Here is a 21,988-nt window from a genome sequence, read left to right as displayed (position 1 = left end):
TTGGATGACGGGAAAGGCATATGGCATGCTCGCCTTCAGAAAAACATAAGAAATGGGAGCAGGAGTCAGCCGTCTCCACTGTCAAGCCTGCTCCACCATTCAATAGGATCATGGCTCAGCTCCATCTACCACATCACCATTAATTCCCCTCCTATGCAAAAGTCTATCCAACTCTATCTTAAACTTACTGGGTAGCCTCCACTGCGTTCCTGGACAAATCCACTACTTTCTGGAAAAAGCTGTCCACTCCACTCCCCCAAAATCTTGAGGCGGTGCCCCCTAGTTCTAGTCTCACTTACCAGTGAAAACATCTTTCTTGCTTTTATCTATCACTTCTATAATTTTATATGTTGCTATATGGCCCCCTCTCATTTTTCTGAATTCCAGCAAGTATAGTCCCAGGCATCTCAATCTCTCCTCATTGACTAATCCAGAACTAATCTGGTGAACTTCCTCTACAATGCCTCCAAAGCCAATATATCTTTCCTTAAGTAAAGAGGCCAGAACTGTATACAGTAGAACTTCAGAGGTCAGAGCATAGTATATAAAAGCTGGGATAATGTGTTGCAACTTTACAAAACACCAATTAAATTTAAAGATTAAAGATTTTTAAAAATTAGCTTTATTTGTCACATGTACTTCAAAATAATAAAACATACAGTGAAATATGACCAACATACTCGAGGATGTTCTGGGTGCAGCCTGCAAGTGTTACCATGCTTCTAGCACCAACGTAGTTTACCCACAACTTACTAGCACGTCTTTTGGAACGTGGGAGGAAATCGAGCACCCTGAGGACACCCAGGCAGTCACGGGGAGAATGAACAGACTCCCATGGATGGCGTTAGGAATTGTACCCAGGTCACTGTACTGTAAAGTGTTACTCTATGATATCGCTCTTTGCTGCACTTTGAGGATTGTTCGCAGTTCCAATCGCCACACCATTGTGGATGCACTGGACAAGCTGCAGGGGAAATTCACCAGGTTGTTGTCCAGATTGAAGACGTTTAGTTATGGGAAGGGATTGGATAGACTGTGAATGTTTTCCCAGTGGGCAAGGCTGAACGGTGACCTGATAGGAGCATGTAAAGTTATAAGATGCACAAACAGGACAGCTGTCAGAAACTTTTTTCCATGGTAGAGGTATTTAAAAACAAGTGAGCATAAGTTTATGAAGGGGATTTGAGGGGGAAGTGTTTATACTGCGAGAGATTGATATTGGAGATTGTGCTGCCAGAGGAGATGGTGGAATCAAATATGAATGCTACATTTAGTTATCTGTTAGACAGTGAAATGGACATGGCATAGAAGGGCAAATGGGATTCGTTTAGACAGGTAGAGGGGTCAGTATGGATGTGATAGGCCAAAGGGCCTGTTTCTCTGCTGTTCAACCCGATGACTCTTTGATGCCATGAATTTTTCCTCACGGTCACTGAGAACAGATCAGTGCTAATTTGTTGTGCTTCTCTATGTGTGGACTAAAGCACCCTGTCATTTTTTTGCAATATATATGTTACATGGACCTTTAGTTTGTTAATGTATACTCTGCTCTATGGATGCGTTAGCATGGAAACAAAAAACAAACAGTTCAATTTGTTTTAAACACAAAAGATTGACTCAATTAACTTTTCTCTTTTCTGCACAGTTATTTTCTGAGCACGGAGGATTCCCCGTTACGTCGACAATTGTACAGGTAAGCAAGTGTGGGTCTGTGTCTGTGTGAGCCTGCATATGTGAATCTATGCTAAACACGAGAAATGCAGCAGATCCTGGAAATCCAAAGCAACACACGCAAAATGCTGGAGGAACTCAGCAGCTCAGGCGGAATCTATGGAAATGAATAAACAGTTGATATTTTGGGCTGAGACCCTTTTTTTGGACTATATGGTTCTATACTCTGTAGTATTTAGCACAGAAGCATATGGGACTGTTTTGTATATATACTATATGTTTATCTGTGTATTTCCTTTTCTTTTATTGAGCTACAAAGTGGAATAGCCCCTTCTGGCCCTTCGAGCCTCACCACCCAGCAATTTTAATCTGAGCCTAATGAAGTGGAAATTTACAATGACCAGTTAACCTACCAACTGGTACATCTTTGGAATGTGGGAGGAAACCGGAGCACCCAGAGGAAACCCATGCGGTCACAGGGAGAATATATAAACTCCTGACAGGCAGCAGTCAGAATTGAACTTGGGTCATTTGTACTGTAAAGCATTGTGCTAACCACTACGCTACCGTGCATGTGTATACCTTCATGTATGCTGCTTGTGTCTGCGTGTATTTACATGCTCTGCTTATGTTGCATATAGTATGTATGTACATTCATGCGTGCCAAGAATTCATCTATACTAATCACATTTATCAGCACTTTGTCAACAGCCTCCTGTCCATGTGCACACTTGTGAGTGTATGCCATGAGTCCAATTGTCCTCCAATACCCAGCAAATAGGGAATTTCCCCACTAATGCTCCTGATGTAACGGTGGGCACTCATCTTCTGAGGCTTTGGTCTTTCGACTTTTTGTTTGGCTAGTCACAACTAACAGCACAAACATTGAGGTTTTCAGTTTCATGTAACCCACACCCCTTCTGTTCCCTTCTCTCTCTTTCTGATCCACCCAGATTCTCTCAAACATCCCCTTTTTCCCAAACCAGCCCCAAGTTCTATCCCCTCCCCCACCTGGTTCTATCAACCAGCTGGGTTCCCTGTCCACTCCCCTACCATTCCCACCTTCCCTCCTTCTCTCCTTTAGCTAGTTCCACTCTTCATCTTACTTTCCTACCAGATTTTATCATCTATCGAAATAATAATAATAATGCTGAGGCTTTATAAGTTGTTGGTTAGACCACATTGGAGTATTGTGAGCAATTTTGAGCCCCATATCTAAGAACAGATGTATTACCATTAGAAAGGGTAGAAGAAATTTACAAGATGATCACAGGAATGAAAGGGTTAATCTGTGAGGACCATTTGATGGCTCAGGGCCTGTACTCACTGGAGTTTAGAAGTGTGACAGGGGATCTCATTGAAACCTATCGAATAATGAAAGGCATGGAGAGGATTTTCCTGTGGTGGGAAGTCTAGGACCAAATGATACAGCCTCTAAACACAAAGATGTCACTTCAGAGATGAGGAGGAACTCCTTTAGCCAGAGGGTGGTGAATCTGTGAAATACATTGCCGCAGACGACTTTGGAGGCCGAGTCATTCGGTATATTTAAAGCAGACATTGATAGGTTCTGAATTAGTAAGGTGTCAAGGTTATGGGGAGAAGGGAGGAGACTGAGGTTGAGAGGGATTATAAATCAGCCATGATAGAATGGCAGTGCAGACTCAATGGGCCGAATGGCCTAATTCTGTTCATATGTCTTATGATTTTATGGTCTTCCTCCTTCACCTGGCTCCATCAACCCCTGCTCACCTGATTCCACCAATCATCTCTCAGACCTGTCTCCACCCCTCCTTCTCACTTCTTTATGCTGCCTATCTCCCCTCTAACACTCTCAGTCCTGACGTGGGGTCTTGACATGAAAAGTTGCCCATCCCTCTGTCTCCACAGAAGCTGCCTGGTTTTCTGAGTTCCTCCAGCAGCTTATTCTTTGTGGTATCCTTTTTTTTTAACAACTGTGTTCAACTGACTCCTCCCTCTGCATGGACAGGGGTTCCCGTATTCCTCAGAAAAAACTAAATATAGTTGATTGCTCAGGAGAATGATTGTTTTTTTATTTTGGCCCAACAACTTACCTACTGGGCCGCCTTTGAAGCTCCTCCAGTGCCTTATTGATGTATTGATGCCTAAAAGTAACATTTGGATTCATGCCTGCAGTTGCTTAGACAGTGAGCTTCTGCTAATCGATAGCACACTATCAAGGGAAGACCAAACGGAAGTGTGATGTTTCTGTTTGCAAGGGAACCGGCCACTCAGAGTGGCAATCTGCCACCTAGTGGTTGATGGAGGATCATACAATGCCCAGAATCAAATCCCAGATCCTTTCAAATGCATGTACTGTATATTGCAAAGAAATGAGGAAAGGCTGAACAACTGAAATACTGAAACACTGAAATAGTCCGTGAAATTTGTCCGTAGATTTGCAGCAGCAATGCAGTGCAATTATATTAAAATACTATAAAATAAATAAATAGTGCAAGCAGAGAGGTGGTATTCATGGGTTTTGTTGTCTGGGGGCAGAGGGGAAGAAGCTATTCCTAAGCTGCTCTGATATCCTTCCATGACCCAAAGATGTGTGGGTCAGTAGGTAACTTCGACCAGTATAAATTGCCCATGGGCGTAGGTGGATGGTAGAGTCTGGGGGTTGGGGGTGGTGTTTGATGAGGAGTTGGAGAGAATGAAATACAATTGCTGTAAATGGGTTTTATTTTTATGATGTACGACACTAAGTAAATTAACCTTTGGTTTAAAAAAAAATTGAAGTGGCTTTTGAATCTCAGATAATTATTTCAGTACAATGCATTTTTCATCTAAATGTCCATCAGAATGTAATAAGCAAGGTGAGTTTGGAAATGGCTAAACTCCTGCACGGTCACATGAATAATATTTTTAAAGCATTGTTACTACTTGAATGCACAATAAGTGCAGTCTTTAATGGATTTAAAGTATTCATAGGGGTTTATAGAAGTTAAAATTTTGATTCTAAACCGCAAGGGGCTTTTTGGGACGAGTGATCAAACACTTGGTGATGTTGAGTCCTCAAGGGTGTGTGTACGTTCGTGAACAAGTGTGTGCCTGTTTATTTATGTGTGTGTGTAAGTGTGAGAGTAAAAAGGAGAGAGACAGGATTTGTAATGAAGCAAAGATGAGAGAATGAGAGTGAAAGGAAATGAGAGAGAGGGATTGTAAGAGGATGAAAGAGAGGGAGAGAAGATGGGACAATGAAGATGAGAGAGAGAGAGAGAGATGTATCTGTGGAGGAATTCAAACCCTGGACCCAAATCCAGCAAAGACGTCATCTAAAGTGCAGTGTAGGTCAGGAAAGCAAGAGAGACCTGAATTAGAGGAATGCTGATACACCAGGATAGGGCAGGAGAGGGTTAATGTACAAAATAGGGCTGATATTACTGCCAGTTTACATTAAGGAATTCATCATGGTTGAAGTATTTTAACTATTTTGTTTAAATATTTTGTTTCCTATAGTGGGAAAGCCTAAGATGTGAGGACACAGTCTCAGAGTAGAGGGGCGTTCTTTTAGAACAGAGATGAGGAGGAATTTCCTTAGCCAGAGAGTGGTGAACCATTGGGGTTCTTTGCCACAAGCAGCTGTGGAGGCCAAGTCTTTATTTACGTGTAAGACAGAGGTTGATAAGATTCTTGATTGGTCAGGGCATGACGGGATACGGGGAGATGGCAGGAGACTGGAGCTGAGAGGAAAATTGGATCAACCATGATGAAATGGCAGAGCAGATTTGATGGGCCAAATGGCCTAATTCTGCTCCTCTGTCTTATGGTCTTAACTGAATAAAAGTAATTATACTGTATGTATTCAAGTAATAGTAATTGCTGTACCTGCTAAAAACTATTCTTCTACCTTTAGTGCAGAGACCAGCGAAACCTTTAACCGCCGTTGCCTGTCCTGTGACCTGATCCCTAACTGTACGTCCTTCAGTGCTTCATTCAGCCACAACATGCGTTACTTCTTGTTATACTGCAAAGGTAGGTGAGGGTCCATTGGTAGCACAGATCCTTTTAAAGTTTGTGAGCGACAGGCTGATGGGGGCCTCTGGGGAAGGGTGAGAAGCCCTTTGTGGTTTTTCATTGATTCTATTGTGTCTCTTCCTTTTCTCTATGAATGCCCGCAAGGTAATGAATCTCAGGATAGTATTTGGTGACGTATATGTAGGAATAAATACTGTGGGCTGAATGGCCTGTATATATGCTATCAGGTGACTGTAAAATCATTTCAGCTTCATGTCACGGCATTTGCTATAACTACATGGTAAACCTGAGTTTCAGAGGCTCCTGGGTGCAAGAGTGTAAGGTGGTAACCCAGCTTCGGCTGTCCAATTGCCAATGTCAATTTAAAGCAAACTGAACCACATGTCAAGGTGCAAAGTTCAAAGTAAATTTATCACCAAAGTATATATATATGTCACCACGTACAACTCTGAGATTCATTCATTTGCAGGGGTTCATAGCAAACAGAAACGCAATAGAATCGGTGAAAAACTGCACGTGACAACGACGGACAAGCAACTACTGTGCAAAAAATAACAAACTGTGCAAATACATAAAGAAAAGAAAATTCTGTGTTTCCCTGGAGCGAAGGATGCTGAGGGGTGACCTGACAGAAATATGTAAGATTATGAGAGGCATAGGCAGAATGGACATTCAAAATCTTTTTGCTGTGGCAGGGGAATCAAATAAAGCAGGCATAGTTTTAAGACTTAGGAGATTCAAGGTGAATCCTAAGGGTAAGTTTATTTTTACAGAGAATGGTTGATGTCTGAAACTTGCTGCTGTCTGTAAGGAGTTTGTACACTCTCTCTGTGAAAGAATGGGTTTCCCCCAAGTTCCTCGGTTTCCCTCCCACATTCCAAAGATGTATGGGCTAGGGTTAGTAAGTTGTGAGCACGCCAAGTTGGCATCGGAGGTGTGGGTGACACTTGCGGGATGCCCCAACACATCATCAAATTGTGTTGGTCTTTAATGCAAATGGCATATTTTATTGTATCTTTCTATGTTTCGATGCACATGTGACAAAGTTAATCTTTACAGAGTGCAGAATAAATGGCTGCAGTTACAGAGAACAAGCAGTGTAGACAGACAAGATGGTGCAAGGCATGATGAGGTAGAGATAAAGAGCCCATCTTATCGTACAGGAGACCCATGAAATAATCTTATAACGGCCGGATAGAAGCTGTCCTTGAGGCTGCTGGTATGTGCTCTCGGACTTTTGTATGTTCTATGATGGGAGAATCAGTATTAACATTTCTGATCAATTGCCTTTTCATCTGAACTCTAGTTTCTATTGAAAGATTATAGGCTCGAAAGGCAGCCTCTGTTTTATTCCCTCCACAGCTTGACCAGCTAAGTGCTTGATGCATTATCAAAGTCAAGCACAAAGAAATATTTGAGTCTTTATCAGAGTAAGATGTGGGGTGGCATGGTAGGGTAGCAGTTACAGCAATGTTTTATAGTACTAGCTGTAAGATAGGAGTTCAATTTTCACTGCTGACGGTCAGGAGTTATTTCTTAACTTCTTTATAGCAATAACGAAGTCCTCCCTCAGCTGATGAATCAGTGCTTCTCCATGTTGAGTAGTGCATTGAGGGTGGCAAGGGTACAGACTGTGCTCTGTGTGGGGAACTGCAATGTCCAAGAATGGCTCGGTAATATCACCACAGACCGAGCTGGCCGGGTCCTACTGGACATAGCTACCAGACTGGGACTACAGCAGGCGGTCAGGGAACCAACAAGAGGGAAGAACACACGACCCCATTCTCACCGGCCTGCCTGCCACCGAAGCATCTGTCTATGACAGCATTAGTAGAAGTGACCACCGTACAGTATTTGTGGAGACTAAATCCCATCTCCACATTGAAGAAACCCCCACCGTGTTGTGTGGCACTACCACCGTGCTAAATGGGGTAGACTTCGAACAGATCTAGCAGCCGAAAATTGGGCATCTATGAGGCGCTGTGGGCCTTCAGCAGCAGCAGAATTGTACTCAGCTACAATCTGTAACCTCATGGCCCAGCATATCCCCCACCAGGCCAGGGGATCAATGAAGAGTGCAGGAGGGCATCCCGAGACCAACACCAGGCATATCTCAATATGAGATGTCACCCAGGTGAAGCCACAATACAGGACCACTTGCATGCCAAGCACCATAAGCAGCAAGTAATAAACAGGGTTAAGTAGTCCCACAACCAGTGGATCAGACCTAAACTCTAGTCCTGCCACATCCAGCGGTGTATGGTGGTGGACAATCAAACAACTCACTGGAGGAGGAGGCTCCACAAATATCCCCATCCTCAGTGACAGAGGAGCCCAGCACACCTGTGCAAACGATAAAGCTGAGACATTTGCAAATATCTTCAGTCAGAAGTGCTGAGTAGATGGTCCAGCTCAGCCTCCTCCAGAAGTCACCAGCATCCCCGTTGTCAGTACGTAGCCAATCCGATTCACTCCAGAAATGGCTGAAAGCACTGGATACTGTGAAACTATGGGCCCAGACAAAATCCCAGCAATAGTCCTGAAGATTTGTGTTCCAGTACTTGCCACGCCAAGCTGTTCCAGTACAGCTACAACACCGGCATCTACCCGACAATGTGGAAAATTGCCCAGGTATGTCCTGTACACAAGAAACAGGACAAGTCCAACCCAGCCAATTACCACCCTATCAGCCTAGTCTCAATCATCAGCAAAGTAATGGAAGGGGTCATCGACAGTGCTATCATGCAGAACCTACTCGGCAATAACCTGCTTACGGATGCCCAGTTTGGGTTCCGCCAAGGCCACTCAGCTCCTGACTTCATCACCTCCTTGGTCCAAACAGCGAAAGACCAAAGAGCTAAATACCAGAGGTGAGGTGAAAGTGAAAGCCCTCGACATCAAGGCAGCATTCGACCGAGTATGGCATCAAGGTGCCCTAGCTAAAATGGAGTCAATGGGAATTAGGGGGAAACTCTCTCTGCTGGTTGGAATCATACCTGGCACAAAGGAAGATGGTTGTGGTGGTTGGAGGTCAATCATCTCATCCTCAGGATATCACCGCTGGAGTTCCTCAGGGAAGTGTCCTAAGACCAACCATCTTCAGCTGCTTCATCGATGACCTTCCCTCCATCATGAGGTCAGAAAAGGGGATGTTCACAGGTGACTGCACAATGTTCTGTACCATTCGTGACTCCTCAGATAGTGAAGCAGTTCATACCCAAATGCAGCAGGGTCTGGACAATATCCAAGCTTGGGCGGACAAGTGGCAAGTAACATTCGAGCCATGCAAGTGCCAGGCAATGACTATCTCCAACAAGAGAGGGTCTAACCATCGTCCCTTGACATTCAGTGGCATAACCATCACTGAATCCCCTACTATCAACATCCTGGGGGTTACCATTGATAGGAAACTGAACTGGCTAGCCATATAAACACCGTGGCTACCAGAGCAGGTCAAAGACTGGGAATCCTGCAGCATGTAACCCACTTCCTGACTCCCCAAAGCCTGTGCACCATCTACAAGGCTCAGGTCAGGTGTAATGGAATATTCGCCACTGGCCTGGATGAGTGCAGCTCCATCAGCACTCAAGAAGCTTAACACCATCCAGTACAAGGCAGCCCACTTGATTGGTACCCCTTCCACAAGCATCCAATCCCTCCACCATCGATGAACAGTTGCAGCAGTGTGTACTGTCTTCAAGATGCACAACAACAACACACCAAAGTTCCTAAGGCAGCACCTTCCAGACCCACGACCACGACCATCTAGAATGATGGGAACAGCAGATATCTGGGAACACCACTACTAGGAAATCACCCTTCAAGTCAATCACTATCCTGACTTGGAAACATATTGTCTTTCCTTCATTGTCACCGGGTCAAAATCATGGAATTCCCTCCCTGACAGCACTGTGGGTGTACCTACACCTCAGGGACTACAGCGGTTCAAGAAGGCAGCTCGTCACCACCTTCTCCAGGGCAACTAGGGATGGGCAATAAATGCTGGTTTAGCTGGCGATGTCCACATCCTGTAGATGAATGAATAAAAAAGTTATGTTGGGCATTCTTCCATGCAAATTCAGGATTATTACTCAGTTGGAGTATTGTATGCAACTCTGATCACCCATGACGTACAAAAAAGCTGAATGAACTCAGTAGGTCGGGCAGCATCCGTTGAAAGAAGCAGTCAATGTTTCGGGTTGAGACCCTTCGTCAGGACTCGACATGATTCCTATAATCACCCATTATAGGAATCATGTCGAGGCTTTGGAAAGGGTTCAGAAGAGGTTTAGAGGGGACCAGAAGCTCTGAATAAAACATGAGGTCTGCGATCTGCTGAGGGCCTGATCAGTAGCATTCGGGTCTGGTGACCAAAGAGGTCCATGTACGTTCTTCAGAAAGCAACCCCAAATGCTAGGAGGCAATTACTGTCCAAACTTGAATCACTGAAGGATGCTCGCCAGCTGTGGCAAGGCTTGAATGCTATCATCCAGTAGGACTTACGGCCACAGTGATGAAGTGCTTTGAGAGGTCGGTGATGAAACATATTAATTCCTGCCTGTGATGTGAAGTGACTTGGATCTGCTCCAATTTCCTCCCGTCACGATAAGTCAACAGCAAATGCCACTTCATTTGCTCTTCACTCAACCCTGGAACATCTGGACAGCAAAGATGCATACAGCAGGGTGCTCTTCCCTGACCACAGCTCAGAATTCAATACTATCATCCCCTCAAAACTAATCATTAAGCTTCAAGATGTTACCTTTCATTAACGAAAAGAATGTTGGTGCCTCATCCAGTGGGCAAGTCCGTCAGTACATTTGTACGAGTAAGCAACTATAGCCACAATGGACCAAATGGCCTCCTTGAGCTGCAATATATTATGATCCTATTATTTAACATCTAATTCACCCAGCCTGTCTGTTTAGTTTCAGATCCCCATTGCACAGAGGTTATTATTGATGTATTTTAATTAATGTTTACATCGCAGCAAAGGAGCTCTCCTAAAGTAAAGACTGACCCAACTACTGTATGCCTGTGCCAGACAGTTTTTCAATCTCAGTACCAAGTCTGGCACAGGATTAATGTAACTTTGTGTTTGCTCTGAACTTACGTATTTTGCACTGAGTAAGCAAAGCAATCATACACCCTGACTTCAAAGAAAATTGTCCGCACAAGGGTAGTGATCCCTAGGCTGTGGTCTTCCCCTGCACAGAGATGGATCACAGTCTGGCTTCAGTTCCAGAGTGTCCCTGCCGTACTGCAGCTCTGAGATCATCAAACTGAGTACCCAGTCACACTGAAGAATGTTCACGGAATGCAAAGCATACTGTTTTCTAAACTAGCACAAAATAAACATTGTGGCTGAAACAGCATTAAAAAGCAGCATTACATTAATTCTAAATTGATTGTATTTTACATTTATCAGAAGGATACAAAGAAATATTTTTTTATTCAGGCCAAGAAGTTTTTCAGCAGCAGTTTATTAAACCATTCAAGGTCAATTCTGTTCCACAATCACATTCAGGGTGCTTTATATCAATGTTGTTCAAGAAAGCTGAAAGTTGTGGTGACAGCCTGACTAAACTGGAAAAGGCCAGAAACTGGTGTATCCTATACAGAGGGAATCACCCTCTGGACTTCCTGTTTAACTGTGCCTGTGCACGTTCTTGAAGTTGTAGCCAATTTCATAGTGTGGCAAATTCCATCATTTTTCAGTCCCATCATTTTTCTGCAGTATCACAACTACCTTTTAAATGCAGAGGTAATTACATAGAATTTGTTGCATAGAAATCATATGGTCTGCCTGATCTATGTCAATGATAGCTTTCCCCCATTATTTCATCTAACCTTATCTACATATCATTCTTTTCATCGCTCCTCTTGTACTTATAGATGCTTAAAGGCATCTACTTTTCTAAAAGGCGCCTGTGTCCCTTTACTGAAAGGTCAGCAAAAGGAACTCAGTGAGTCAATCAGAACCAGGTTTAGATAGATAGATAGATAGATAGATAGATAGATAGATACTTTATTCATCCCCATGGGGAAATTCAACTTTTTTCCAATGTCCCATACACTTGTTGTAGCAAAACTAATTACATACAATACTTAACTCAGTAAAAAAAATATGATATGCATCTAAATCACCGTCTCAAAAAGCATTAATAATAGCTTTTAAAAAGTTCTTAAGTCCTGGCAGTTGAATTGTAAAGCCTAATGGCATTGGGGAGTATTGACCTCTTCATCCTGTCTGAGGAGCATTGCATCGATAGTAACCTGTCGCTGAAACTGCTTCTCTGTCTCTGGATGGTGCTATGTAGAGGATGTTCAGAGTTTTCCATGATTGACCGTAGCCTACTCAGCACCCTTCGCTCAGCTACAGATGTTAAACTCTCCAGTACTTTGCCCACGACAGAGCCCGCCTTCCTTACCAGCTTATTAAGACGTGAGGCGTCCCTCTTCTTAATGCTTATCACCGGCATGTGATGTGAAATTTGTTAAGTTAGCAGCAGCAGTTCAATGCAATACATAATCTAGCAGAGAAAAAAATAAATAAAATAAAATAATAATAATCTATAAACGAGTAAATCAATTACATATATTGAAAAGATTTTTAAAACATTCCAAAAACAGAAATACTGTATAGTTCTAAAAAAGTGAGATAGCGTCTAGAGATTCAAAGTCCATTTAGGAATCAGATGGCAGAGGGGAAGACGCTGTTCCTGAAACGCTGAGTGTGTGCCTTCAGGCTTCTGTACCTCCTACCTGATGGTAACAGTGAGAAAAGGGCATGCCCTGGGTGCTGGAGGTCCTTAATAATGGACACTGCCTTTCTGAGACACCACTCCCTAAAGATGTCCTGGGTACTTCGTAGGCTGGCACCCAAGATAGAGCTGACTAGATTTATAACCTTCTGCAGCTTCTTTCGGTCCTGTGCAGTAGCCCCTCCATACCAGACAATGATGCAGCTTGTCAGAATGCTCTCCACGGTACAACTATAGAAGTTTTTGAGTGCATTTGTTGACATGCCAAGTCTCTTCAAACTCCTAATAAAGTATAGCCGCTGTCTTGCCTTCTTTATAACTGCATCGATATGTTGGGACCAGGTTAGATCCTCAGAGATCTTGACACTCAGGAACTTGAAGCTACTCACTCTCTCCACTTCTGATCCCTCTATGAGGATTGGTATGTGTTCCTTCATCATACCCTTCCTGAAGTCCACAATCAGCTCTTTTGTCTTACTGACATTAAGTGCCAGGTTGTTGCTGTGGCACCACTCCACTAGTTGGTATATCTCACTCTTCTACATCCTCTCATCACCACCTGAGATTCTACCAACAATGGTTGTATCAGCAGCAAATTTATAGATGGTATTTGAGTTATGACTAGCCACACAGTCATGTGTATATGTAGAGTAGAGCAGTGGGCTAAGCACACACCCCTGAGATGCGCCAGTGTTGATTGTCAGTGAGGAGGATATGTTAACACGAATCCGCACAGATTGTGGTCTTCCGGCTAGGAAGTCAAGGGTCCGATTGCAGAGCAGAGGCCCAGGTTCTGCAACTTCTTAATCAGGATTGTGGGAATGATAGTATTAAATGCTGAGCTGTAGTCGATGAACAGCATCCTGACATAGGTGTTTGTGTTGTCCAGGCATCTGTGGAAGAAAAGGAATTAATTGTCCATGTTTCAGGTCAAAACCCTGCATCAGGATCTCAACAATTCCTCCCTCCCCCTGACACAGATACTGCTCAAGCCACTGAGTTCTCTAGCAGAGTGTTTGTGGTGCCAGATTCCAGCATGTGTAATCTCTAGTGACTCTCCTTTCTGAATTTCAAATTAGATTTGCCATTGGCTTGCTATAGGGCTTCCTTTTGCACTAATGTTTGTATTAATACAGAATGATGGCACATCATTTTTTAATTTCCTCTTCTATTTTTGAGAGTAAATATCATTTATTTCCTTATAGTTATAAACACTCATTTCTGGTTTTATCCCTGTACATCTTTTGTATTCCTTTTCCAGTAATTACCCAGTAATCCCAACCATAATGGGACTTGGGAACCTCGTGTTTGTCTGGCAGATTGCTGATATACACTGGTGTCCTTTTTAAAGCAACTATTAAACTATTTAAAGTCTAATAAACAGGTCAATAACTGTTTAAAATATGCAGATAAAAATTTAATGCACATACATTAATAACTACTCAGACATGGTTGGCAGAACTAATTGGTCCCAACTTGTCCATTGGACATCTTTATTCTGTTATTAACTTCACTCAACTGTCAATGTTCATTGTGGTAAGTTTATAGGTTTATCTCTAGACTGTAATGAGGCTTTGTGCTGACTTTAAACAGAATTGAGAATGATCAGTTGAAGTACCGAAAGGTGGAGTTTCTTTCTTTATTTGTGTTTTTAACCTTTGCAAAATAATATTTTCTAAAATATAGAACTGGCTTGCCCAGAGAAGGCTAAGAGTGGTTGTAGACGGGTCATCTTCTGCATGGAGGTCAGTCACCAGTGGAGTGCCTCAGGGATCTGTTCTAGGACTGTTACGGATTCAGGCAACAATAAATATATGAGTTAGGCAGGGGTTTCTATAACAAATAACATGTTTATTAAACGCTGAAAACAAACCCCCCAAAAGTAAACAAAACACTACCATAACCGGAAATCAGCTGCTGTGCGGCAGCTTAAACAGTTCTTAAAGCAATGAAGCTTAAACAGTTCTTAAAGCGATGGTGCAAAAACAGTTCTTCAAAGTAGTATTACCAAAAGTTCAAAATGCTCACAGTCCATTTAAAGGAGAGACTTTTTTAGACGATTTAAATTCTCTTTCACGTCGTTTTGCTTCAGTTCCCAAATCGAACTTTTCCCACGAAGAATTTACGTAACAAAACAAAACGGCTTAAAGGCACTGACCTTTCCTTCAAAACACCATTCTCAATCCTTTCTGGTATTTCCCAGGGATTAACACGAGAGCAGTCAACGAAATCCTTCCGAATGAGGATCAAACAAGGTCGAACCTGTTTCACCGTCGAAATCAATTTTCCCCGATCTTGAACTCCCGAACTCCGATCTTCACCTCCCGAACTCCGATCTTCACTCTCCACTGATTCTCAACTAGCAGTATTGTAAAGAAACTGCTGGCAATGACCTTTTAAACTTTAGGCATTAGATAAAACTTCATCTTTCAACTAAACTGCGTCATAACATTAAATCACGCAGTGGCATGAAGTCAACATGGCAAATCCAGCCACGAACTGCCCCTCCTCACAGGGAGGGGTCCTCCTTTTATACCCTGTAAAAAAAAACCTGTCACATGACCTCTACTGGCGGCAAAATGATGTCACTCCACCATCACAAGACCATTACCTCAAGTCCAGTATAGCTTCAACCCCAGTCACGTGACAAGGGTATCACTGTCACGTGTCACGGGTACGTAACAGGACCCTTACTCTTCGTGATTTTTATAAATGACCTGGATGAGGAAGTGGAGGAATGGGTTAGTAAATTTGCTGATGACACTAAGGTTGGAGGTGTTGTCGATAGTGTGGAGGGCTGTCAGAGGTTACAGCGGGACACTGATAGGATGCAAAACTGGGCTGAGAAGTGGCAGATGGAGTTCAACCCAGATAAGTGTGAGGTGGTTCATTTTAGTAGGTCAAATATGATGACAAAATATACTATTAATGGTAAGACTCTTGGCAGTGTGGAGGATCAGAGGGATCCTGGGGTCTGAGTTCATAGGACACACAAAGCAGCTACGCAGGTTGACTCTGTGGTTAAGAAAGCGTATGGTGCATTGTCCTTCATCAATTGTGGGATTAAGTTTAAGAGCCAAGAGATAATGTTGCAGCTATATGGGACCCTGGTCAGACCCCACTTGGAGTACTGTGCTCAGTTCTGGTTGCCTCACTACAGGAAGGATGTGGAAACCATAGAAAGGGTGCAGAGGAGATTTACAAGGATGTTGCCTGGATTGGGGAGCATGACTTAGGAGAACAGGTTGAGTGAACTCAGCCTTTTTACCTTGGAGCGACAGAGGATGAGAGGTGACCTGATAGAGGTGTATAAGATGATGAGAGGCATTAATCATGTGAATAGTCAGAGGCTTTTCCCCAGGGCTGAAATGGCTAACATGAGAGGGCACAGTTTTAAGGTGCTTGGAAGTAGGTACAGAGGAGATGTCAGGGATAAATTTTTGACGCAGAGTGGTGAGTGCGTGGAATGGGCTGCCGTCGACGGTGGTGGAGGCGGATATGATAGGGTCTTTTAAGAGTCTCCTGGACAGGTACATGGAGCCCAGAAAATTAGAGGGCTATGGGTAACCCTAGGTAATTTCTAAGGTAAGGACATGTTCAGCACAGCTTTGTGGGCCGTATTGTGCTGTAGGTTTTCTATGTTTCTAAAATAAAACCATTCTGGGTTGGACAGTCTCCTGCCAGGTACCCTTGTCCTACTCACCCACAACAAGGAGTAAAAAAATGTAAATGATTTCAGCAATGTTGTCCGCATGATCAGTCATCCATGGCTACCTTCAACGTTCACTCTGGAGAAACCAGCAGTGAATTGTGGCTACAATGTGTCTCACCTGCATACACACCTCAACAAATCCAACAGCACAAAAGAAAAGGACAAGAGCAGCAGATAAAGGAGCCTTGGGTCCCACAGCACCAGATTCAGGAACACTTACTGCCATACAGCCATTAGGCTCCTGAACCAGCATGGATAACTTCACTCACCTCAACTCTGAACTGATTCCACAACCTATTTGTTAACCTCAGTTAACAAATTTCACGTCACGTGCCGGTGATAATAAACCTGATTCTGACTCTGATCTCACTTTCAAGGACTCTGCAACTCATGTTCTTAGTATTATTTATTTATTTGTTGTTGTTTTTCTACTTGCACAGTTTGTCCTCTTTTGCACGTTGGTTGTTTGTCAGTCCTTGCTTATGTGTAGCTTTTCACTGACTCTATTGTATTTTTTGTTCTAGTGTGAATGCCTGCAAAAAAGAATCTTGGGATAGCATGTGGTGATTACATACATGCTTTGATAATAAATTTACTTTTAACTTTGAACTTTGATATGCCTGGGAACAAGAGTATGGTTCTCCACCAAATCCCACACTGTCCTAATTGCAGAATACATTGCTGTTGTTCTATTAATGCTGGGTCTGATTCCTGTGTGTATTTTTGGCCCCGATAAGTGATGAGAGACGGAGGCAGTGCAGAGAAGGTTCCTTAGCTTGATTCCCATGATGAAGATGTTGTTGTATACGAGAGGTGATATAGACAATACCTGTATTCTTAAGAACAGAAGAAATTGGACCAGAAGTAGGCCCTCTGGCCTATCAGCCCTGCTTCACCATACAGTAAGATCATAGCTGATTGGCCATGAACTCAGCTCCACCTCCCTGCCTTTTGCCCATAACTCTTAATTTCCCAGTAATGCAAAAATCTATCTAACTGCGTCTAAGGTATATCTTATGAGGTTGCCTTTACTGCTTCCCTGGGTGGAGAAATGCACAGATTCTCTGGTCTCTGGGAAAAGCATTTTCTCCTCATCTCTGTCCTAAAACTTTTCCCCTGAATCTTGTGGTTGTTTCCCCTAGTTCTAGTCTCACTTACAGATCAAGAATCAAGGACCAAGAACCAGCTTTATCCACCGAGTATGTTTGCATGTATGAGGAATTTGCTGCGATGTGTTGGTCAAGGCGCAATATGCAACAAAAAAGCAACATTCAACAATATTAGGAATAAAGAATTTTATAAAATATAACAGTGGTTAAAGTATGAATGTGGAATAAAATATGCATAAACCCATGAATAGCATGAATATACAATGTAAACAGTATTATAAAAATGGTTTAAAGCAAGGGTTCTCAAACATTTTTTATGCATGGACCCTTACCATTAACTTAGGGGTCTGTGGACCCCAGGTTGGGAACCCCTGGTTCATTGGCGGGGATAATAGATAGAAGGGAATGGGGAGGGCTAATTAGAATGATTGGTCAGATAACCTACCTGGGGAAGAATAAAAACAACCTTTCTGCCTTTAGCTTTCATAATTTTATATGCTTCGATAATATGTTTTGGTGATCTTTGATAATAAACGTATAAATTATATATAATTTTATAATATACATAAATTATACTATATGCAGTATATTTAAATGGTATGATTTTATTACTGTTATATGAAACATACAAAGGAGATCACTGAAGAGTATACTGTTCCACCTACCCTTTGGTGAGACTGTAACATGAAAGGTGATGAGGGAAATTGACAGACTGGATGCTGAGAGGATGTTTCCCTCGTGATGGTGTCCTTTTAAATTTGGGGCGAGGCGTTAAGATGGAGATGAGGAGGAACGTCTCCTCCAAGAGCATTCTGACTCTTCCGATTTCTTACCCAGAGCGATGTGAGAACATAGCTGGTGTATATGTTCAAGGCAGTGACTGCTAAAAATTTCAACTAGTGAGCGAAGGGGGTGGTACCAGGGTGGGAGAGTGGTATTGAGACCAAGGTTCAATCAGCCATAATGTCACTGAGGCAGAGCAGGCTCAAAGTAGGCAAACAGCCTGCTCCTACGCCTGTTTCTTATGTTACGGGCCAGTATGAACTAGTTGAGTGAAGGGCCTATTTCCACAGTGTATAACTCTTACCTCCTGACCCACAGGTGCACCACAGCTTATTAAGGAAGTGGAGGCACGGTAGCATGGTGTTTAGCGTGAGAAGTCCAATTCCGTCTGCTGTCTGTAAGGTGTACCTATGTTCTCCCCGTGACTGTGTGGGTTTCCTCCAGGTGCTCCAGTTTCCACCCATATTCCAAAGGTGTATGATTAGGGGTAGTGATTTCAGGCCATGCAATATGGCGCCAGAAGTGTGGTGACATTTACGGGCTGTCCCCAGCACAATTCTCAGACCATGGCAGTTGTTGACATAAAAACAACATATTTCACTGTGTATTTCAGTGTTTCGGTGTACATATTCAAAGTTCAAAGTACATATTTTATCAAAGTTTGTATATTGTATACAACCTTGAGAAACCTCTCCTTACAGGCAGCCACAAAAAAAACTCAATTGATCCTATTAAAAAAAGACAGTCAGACAAAAACAAATTGTGCAAACAATAAAAGTAAGCAAGTAAGATTCAGAACTAAGGTTCACAAAAGTGAGTCTACCACACGAAGCCAGCCATAGCCAATCCAGGAGCCCGTTAGCTGCAGGCCACAGCCTCAGTTCAGCACAGAGACGAGTAAACCTCGTGAGCAGTGAACCGAACACCGACCTGTCCCTCACCTCTGGCCTCGACACCCTGACCTTTTCAATCTGTCCTGGCACTTAAATCGGCCAAACAGTGGTCATTCCTCATTCCTGAATGTGGGCCCTGCTGTTTGATACCTTCTCAGGCCTGGGTCCTGCTACCTTGATTCGTCCCATATCTGACTTTGCCAATCTGGTCCAGTGCTTCAATCAGTCTCGCCTCAGTTCTACCACCTCAATTCACCTCCAAGTCCCATCCGGCAATGGCTGAACACTGGGTGATTCCCCGTACTCAAGCCTAGATCCTGCCACCTTGATTCGGCCCATACGCACCACACCGCAAACGTCCTGCACCTTCGAGACTTCAGTTCATACCGCAAAAACGGCAGGTCATACAGGTGGCTCAGAAGCTCAGCTCCGAAAGGGAAATTCCAGGCTATTGATTGCAGTAATAGTTTGTGAGAAAAAAAGTATGATTAATAAAGTAGTTAATAGTAGTTGAAGCAAGTCTTAGACCGTACTTGTGATAAATAAGCTGATCCTTCTCAAGGGCTTAAAGGGATGGGCAGCTGACCTGTTAAACAAGCTGAAGGGCTGAGGTTCCTTCAACACCACTGACTAACTGACCAGTGAGATTTCAAACCATGAAGGGGAGGAGGGGAGGCAGTGCAGCAGCAGGAAAGTGCACAAGAGAAGGGTTGGTCGTTCAAGGAAGTAGTTCATCACCGTATTCTCAAAGACAGTTATTGATAGGCAATAAATGCAGTCATTAATGTCCAAAAAATGTTTTAAGTATCGTAAACACAAAAGATTCTGCAGATGTTGGAAATCCGGAGTAATGCAGGAAGCAGAGATGCAGGAAATCCTGATGAAGGGTCTTGGCCCAAAATGTTGACTCCTTATTCCTCTCCATGGATGCTGCCTGACCTGCTGAGTTCCTCCTCTGTTTTGTGTGTGTTACTCGGTGTTTTAAATATCTCCCTCCATCCTAGGCCAGGTTATTTGTAAAAAGTGGTGCAATAAAAAATGAAGGATAAAATCATTTCTAAGCCTTTTTGTTTGTCGCCAAATTGAGTTGTCCAATTTTATTTACTTGTAAACATCTCCAAATACGGCAATTGAATCCCTTCTTTGCAATCTTACGCTACAGCCGCATCTCTTTCTTCCTTTCCCACTCCATTTCATTTTGTTGGACCCACACTCCACGCTTAATACCCACATTTGCAAGGTATCACCTAGTTGAAAAAAGTCAGAAGAAAGACAAACTAAATCAGAAGAATAGCGATTGGGTGATTTCTGGACTCTGGTTTATAGAACCTAGTGGTGGAAGAAAGGCCAAGATTCACCTGGAGTTTTAAATTCCAGGAGAAGATGCACAGGAGGAGGAATTGGAGTCCTATTGTGAAGGTACTAGGGTTAATGAACACATAAAATGACCAAGCTAGAGAAAATCTGCAGGTGCAGGAAATCCAAGCCACACACACAAACTGCTGGAGGAACTCAGCAGGCCAGGCGGCATCGATGGAAAAAGAGTAAACAGTCAACATTTCCGGTCGAGACCTTCAGCAGGACTGCTGTTCAATGAACAAACTGTTCCTTTTGGATCCAAAGATTCTTCAGAAGCTGAGGCTTTATCAGGCATTGGTCAGAATTTATTTGGAGTATTGTGAATAGCTTTGGGCTCCATATCTCAGAAGGGATGTGCTGACATTGGAGAGGTTTCAGAGAATGTTCATGAGAATTATCCCAGGAATGAAAAGGTTAACATTTAAGGAGCTCTGGGCCTGTAGTTTAGAAGAATGAGGAGCGATCTCATGGGAACCAATTGAATATTGAAAGGCCTAGATAGAGTGGAGGTGGACAGGATGTTTCCCATAGTGGGGGAGTCTAGGACCAGAAGGCACAGCCTCAGAATATATGGATGACCTTTTAGAACAAAGATGAGGAGGGGTTTCTTCTGTCAGAGGATGGTGAATCTGTGGATTTCATTGCCAGGGGTAGCTATGGAGACCAACTCATTGGGTATATTTAAAGTGGAAGTTGATAGTTTCTTGATCAGTAAGGACATCAAAGGGTACAGGGAGAAGACAGGAGAATGTGCTTGAGAGGGATAATAAATCAACCTTATGGTCCAAAAGTTGTTGCCTACAATTGTTTTATTAAGTGCTACAAGAGTAAAGAATGGAATGCATGGCGAGAGCCAAAGGAAAGAGAAGAGACTAAAAGTAATCATGTCTTCTCGTACCATTGATTACACTTAACCAATAAGATAACCAGACACCTGTTACTGAAACCCAAGAGGTTTCTAGAAAAATAGAGGCAACTGTAACCATTGGAAAACTGACTGAGAAATTGCATGTTTATAGGTGATTATATAAAAATATAAACAAGTATAAGAAAGCTAAGCAAGTAAAATAACAAATCTGCAGCCAATCCAATGAAGCCAGGGGTTAATTCCATCCTTGGCAATTTAAAATCTTGAGTTAAAAATTTACGTCTTGAAAGTCATTGTATGACTATGATTTTTACATTCTGGAATTGAAACTCAGTACTTTGCTGAATCAAACAAGAGGTGTTCACTGACTCCCAGAAAAAGCTAGTACAACTAAAAGGTGATAGGTTAAGCCAGGTGGGTCGGAAGAGGCAATAAAGTAAAAAGCTGGGAAGTGATAGGTGGAAAAGGTAAAGGGCTGGAGAAGAATAAATTTGATAGGAGAGGAGACTGGGTTATTAGAGAACGGGAAGGAAGAGGGGCATTAGGGTGAAGTGATGGGCAACTCTGCCATCCCCACAATCCTATCTACCCGTTTCACTGTTCTGATCATGATTTAAAAAAATACTTGAACAGACACATGAATAGGAAAGCTTTAAAGGGATATGGGACAACTGCAGGTTAATTGAGCATATCTGTCAGGAGTGCTGCTACCTGAAAGTAGCACCCATCATCAAGGACCGTCAGCATCCATCATCAAAGATCCTCATCCTCCCTTCTCACTTCTGCCACTGGGAACCTCAGGTTTCTCACCCCCAGGTTCAGGAACA

At 42.9% G+C, this 21,988-nt stretch overlaps 1 protein-coding gene across 5 annotated transcripts in view; it reads left to right on the top strand.

The window, feature by feature from the left end:
• dpp6a (dipeptidyl-peptidase 6a) overlaps nucleotides 1–21,988 on the top strand; it is a 1,522,610-nt gene that overhangs the window by 1,449,431 nt on the left and 51,191 nt on the right. For all 5 annotated transcript variants that reach the window (XM_073054906.1, XM_073054908.1, XM_073054905.1 and 2 more), the window contains exons 15-16: nucleotides 1,646–1,693; nucleotides 5,552–5,670. In XM_073054906.1, the coding sequence (XP_072911007.1) occupies nucleotides 1,646–1,693; nucleotides 5,552–5,670 (167 nt within the window). The remainder of the gene's footprint in view (nucleotides 1–1,645; nucleotides 1,694–5,551; nucleotides 5,671–21,988) is intronic.

The sequence above is a fragment of the Hemitrygon akajei genome, chromosome 8 (assembly GCF_048418815.1).
Source record: "Hemitrygon akajei chromosome 8, sHemAka1.3, whole genome shotgun sequence".
Taxonomy (NCBI): domain Eukaryota; kingdom Metazoa; phylum Chordata; class Chondrichthyes; order Myliobatiformes; family Dasyatidae; genus Hemitrygon; species Hemitrygon akajei.
Note: the sequence above shows the minus strand (reverse complement) of the source record. Positions and strands in the feature narration are given on the sequence as shown.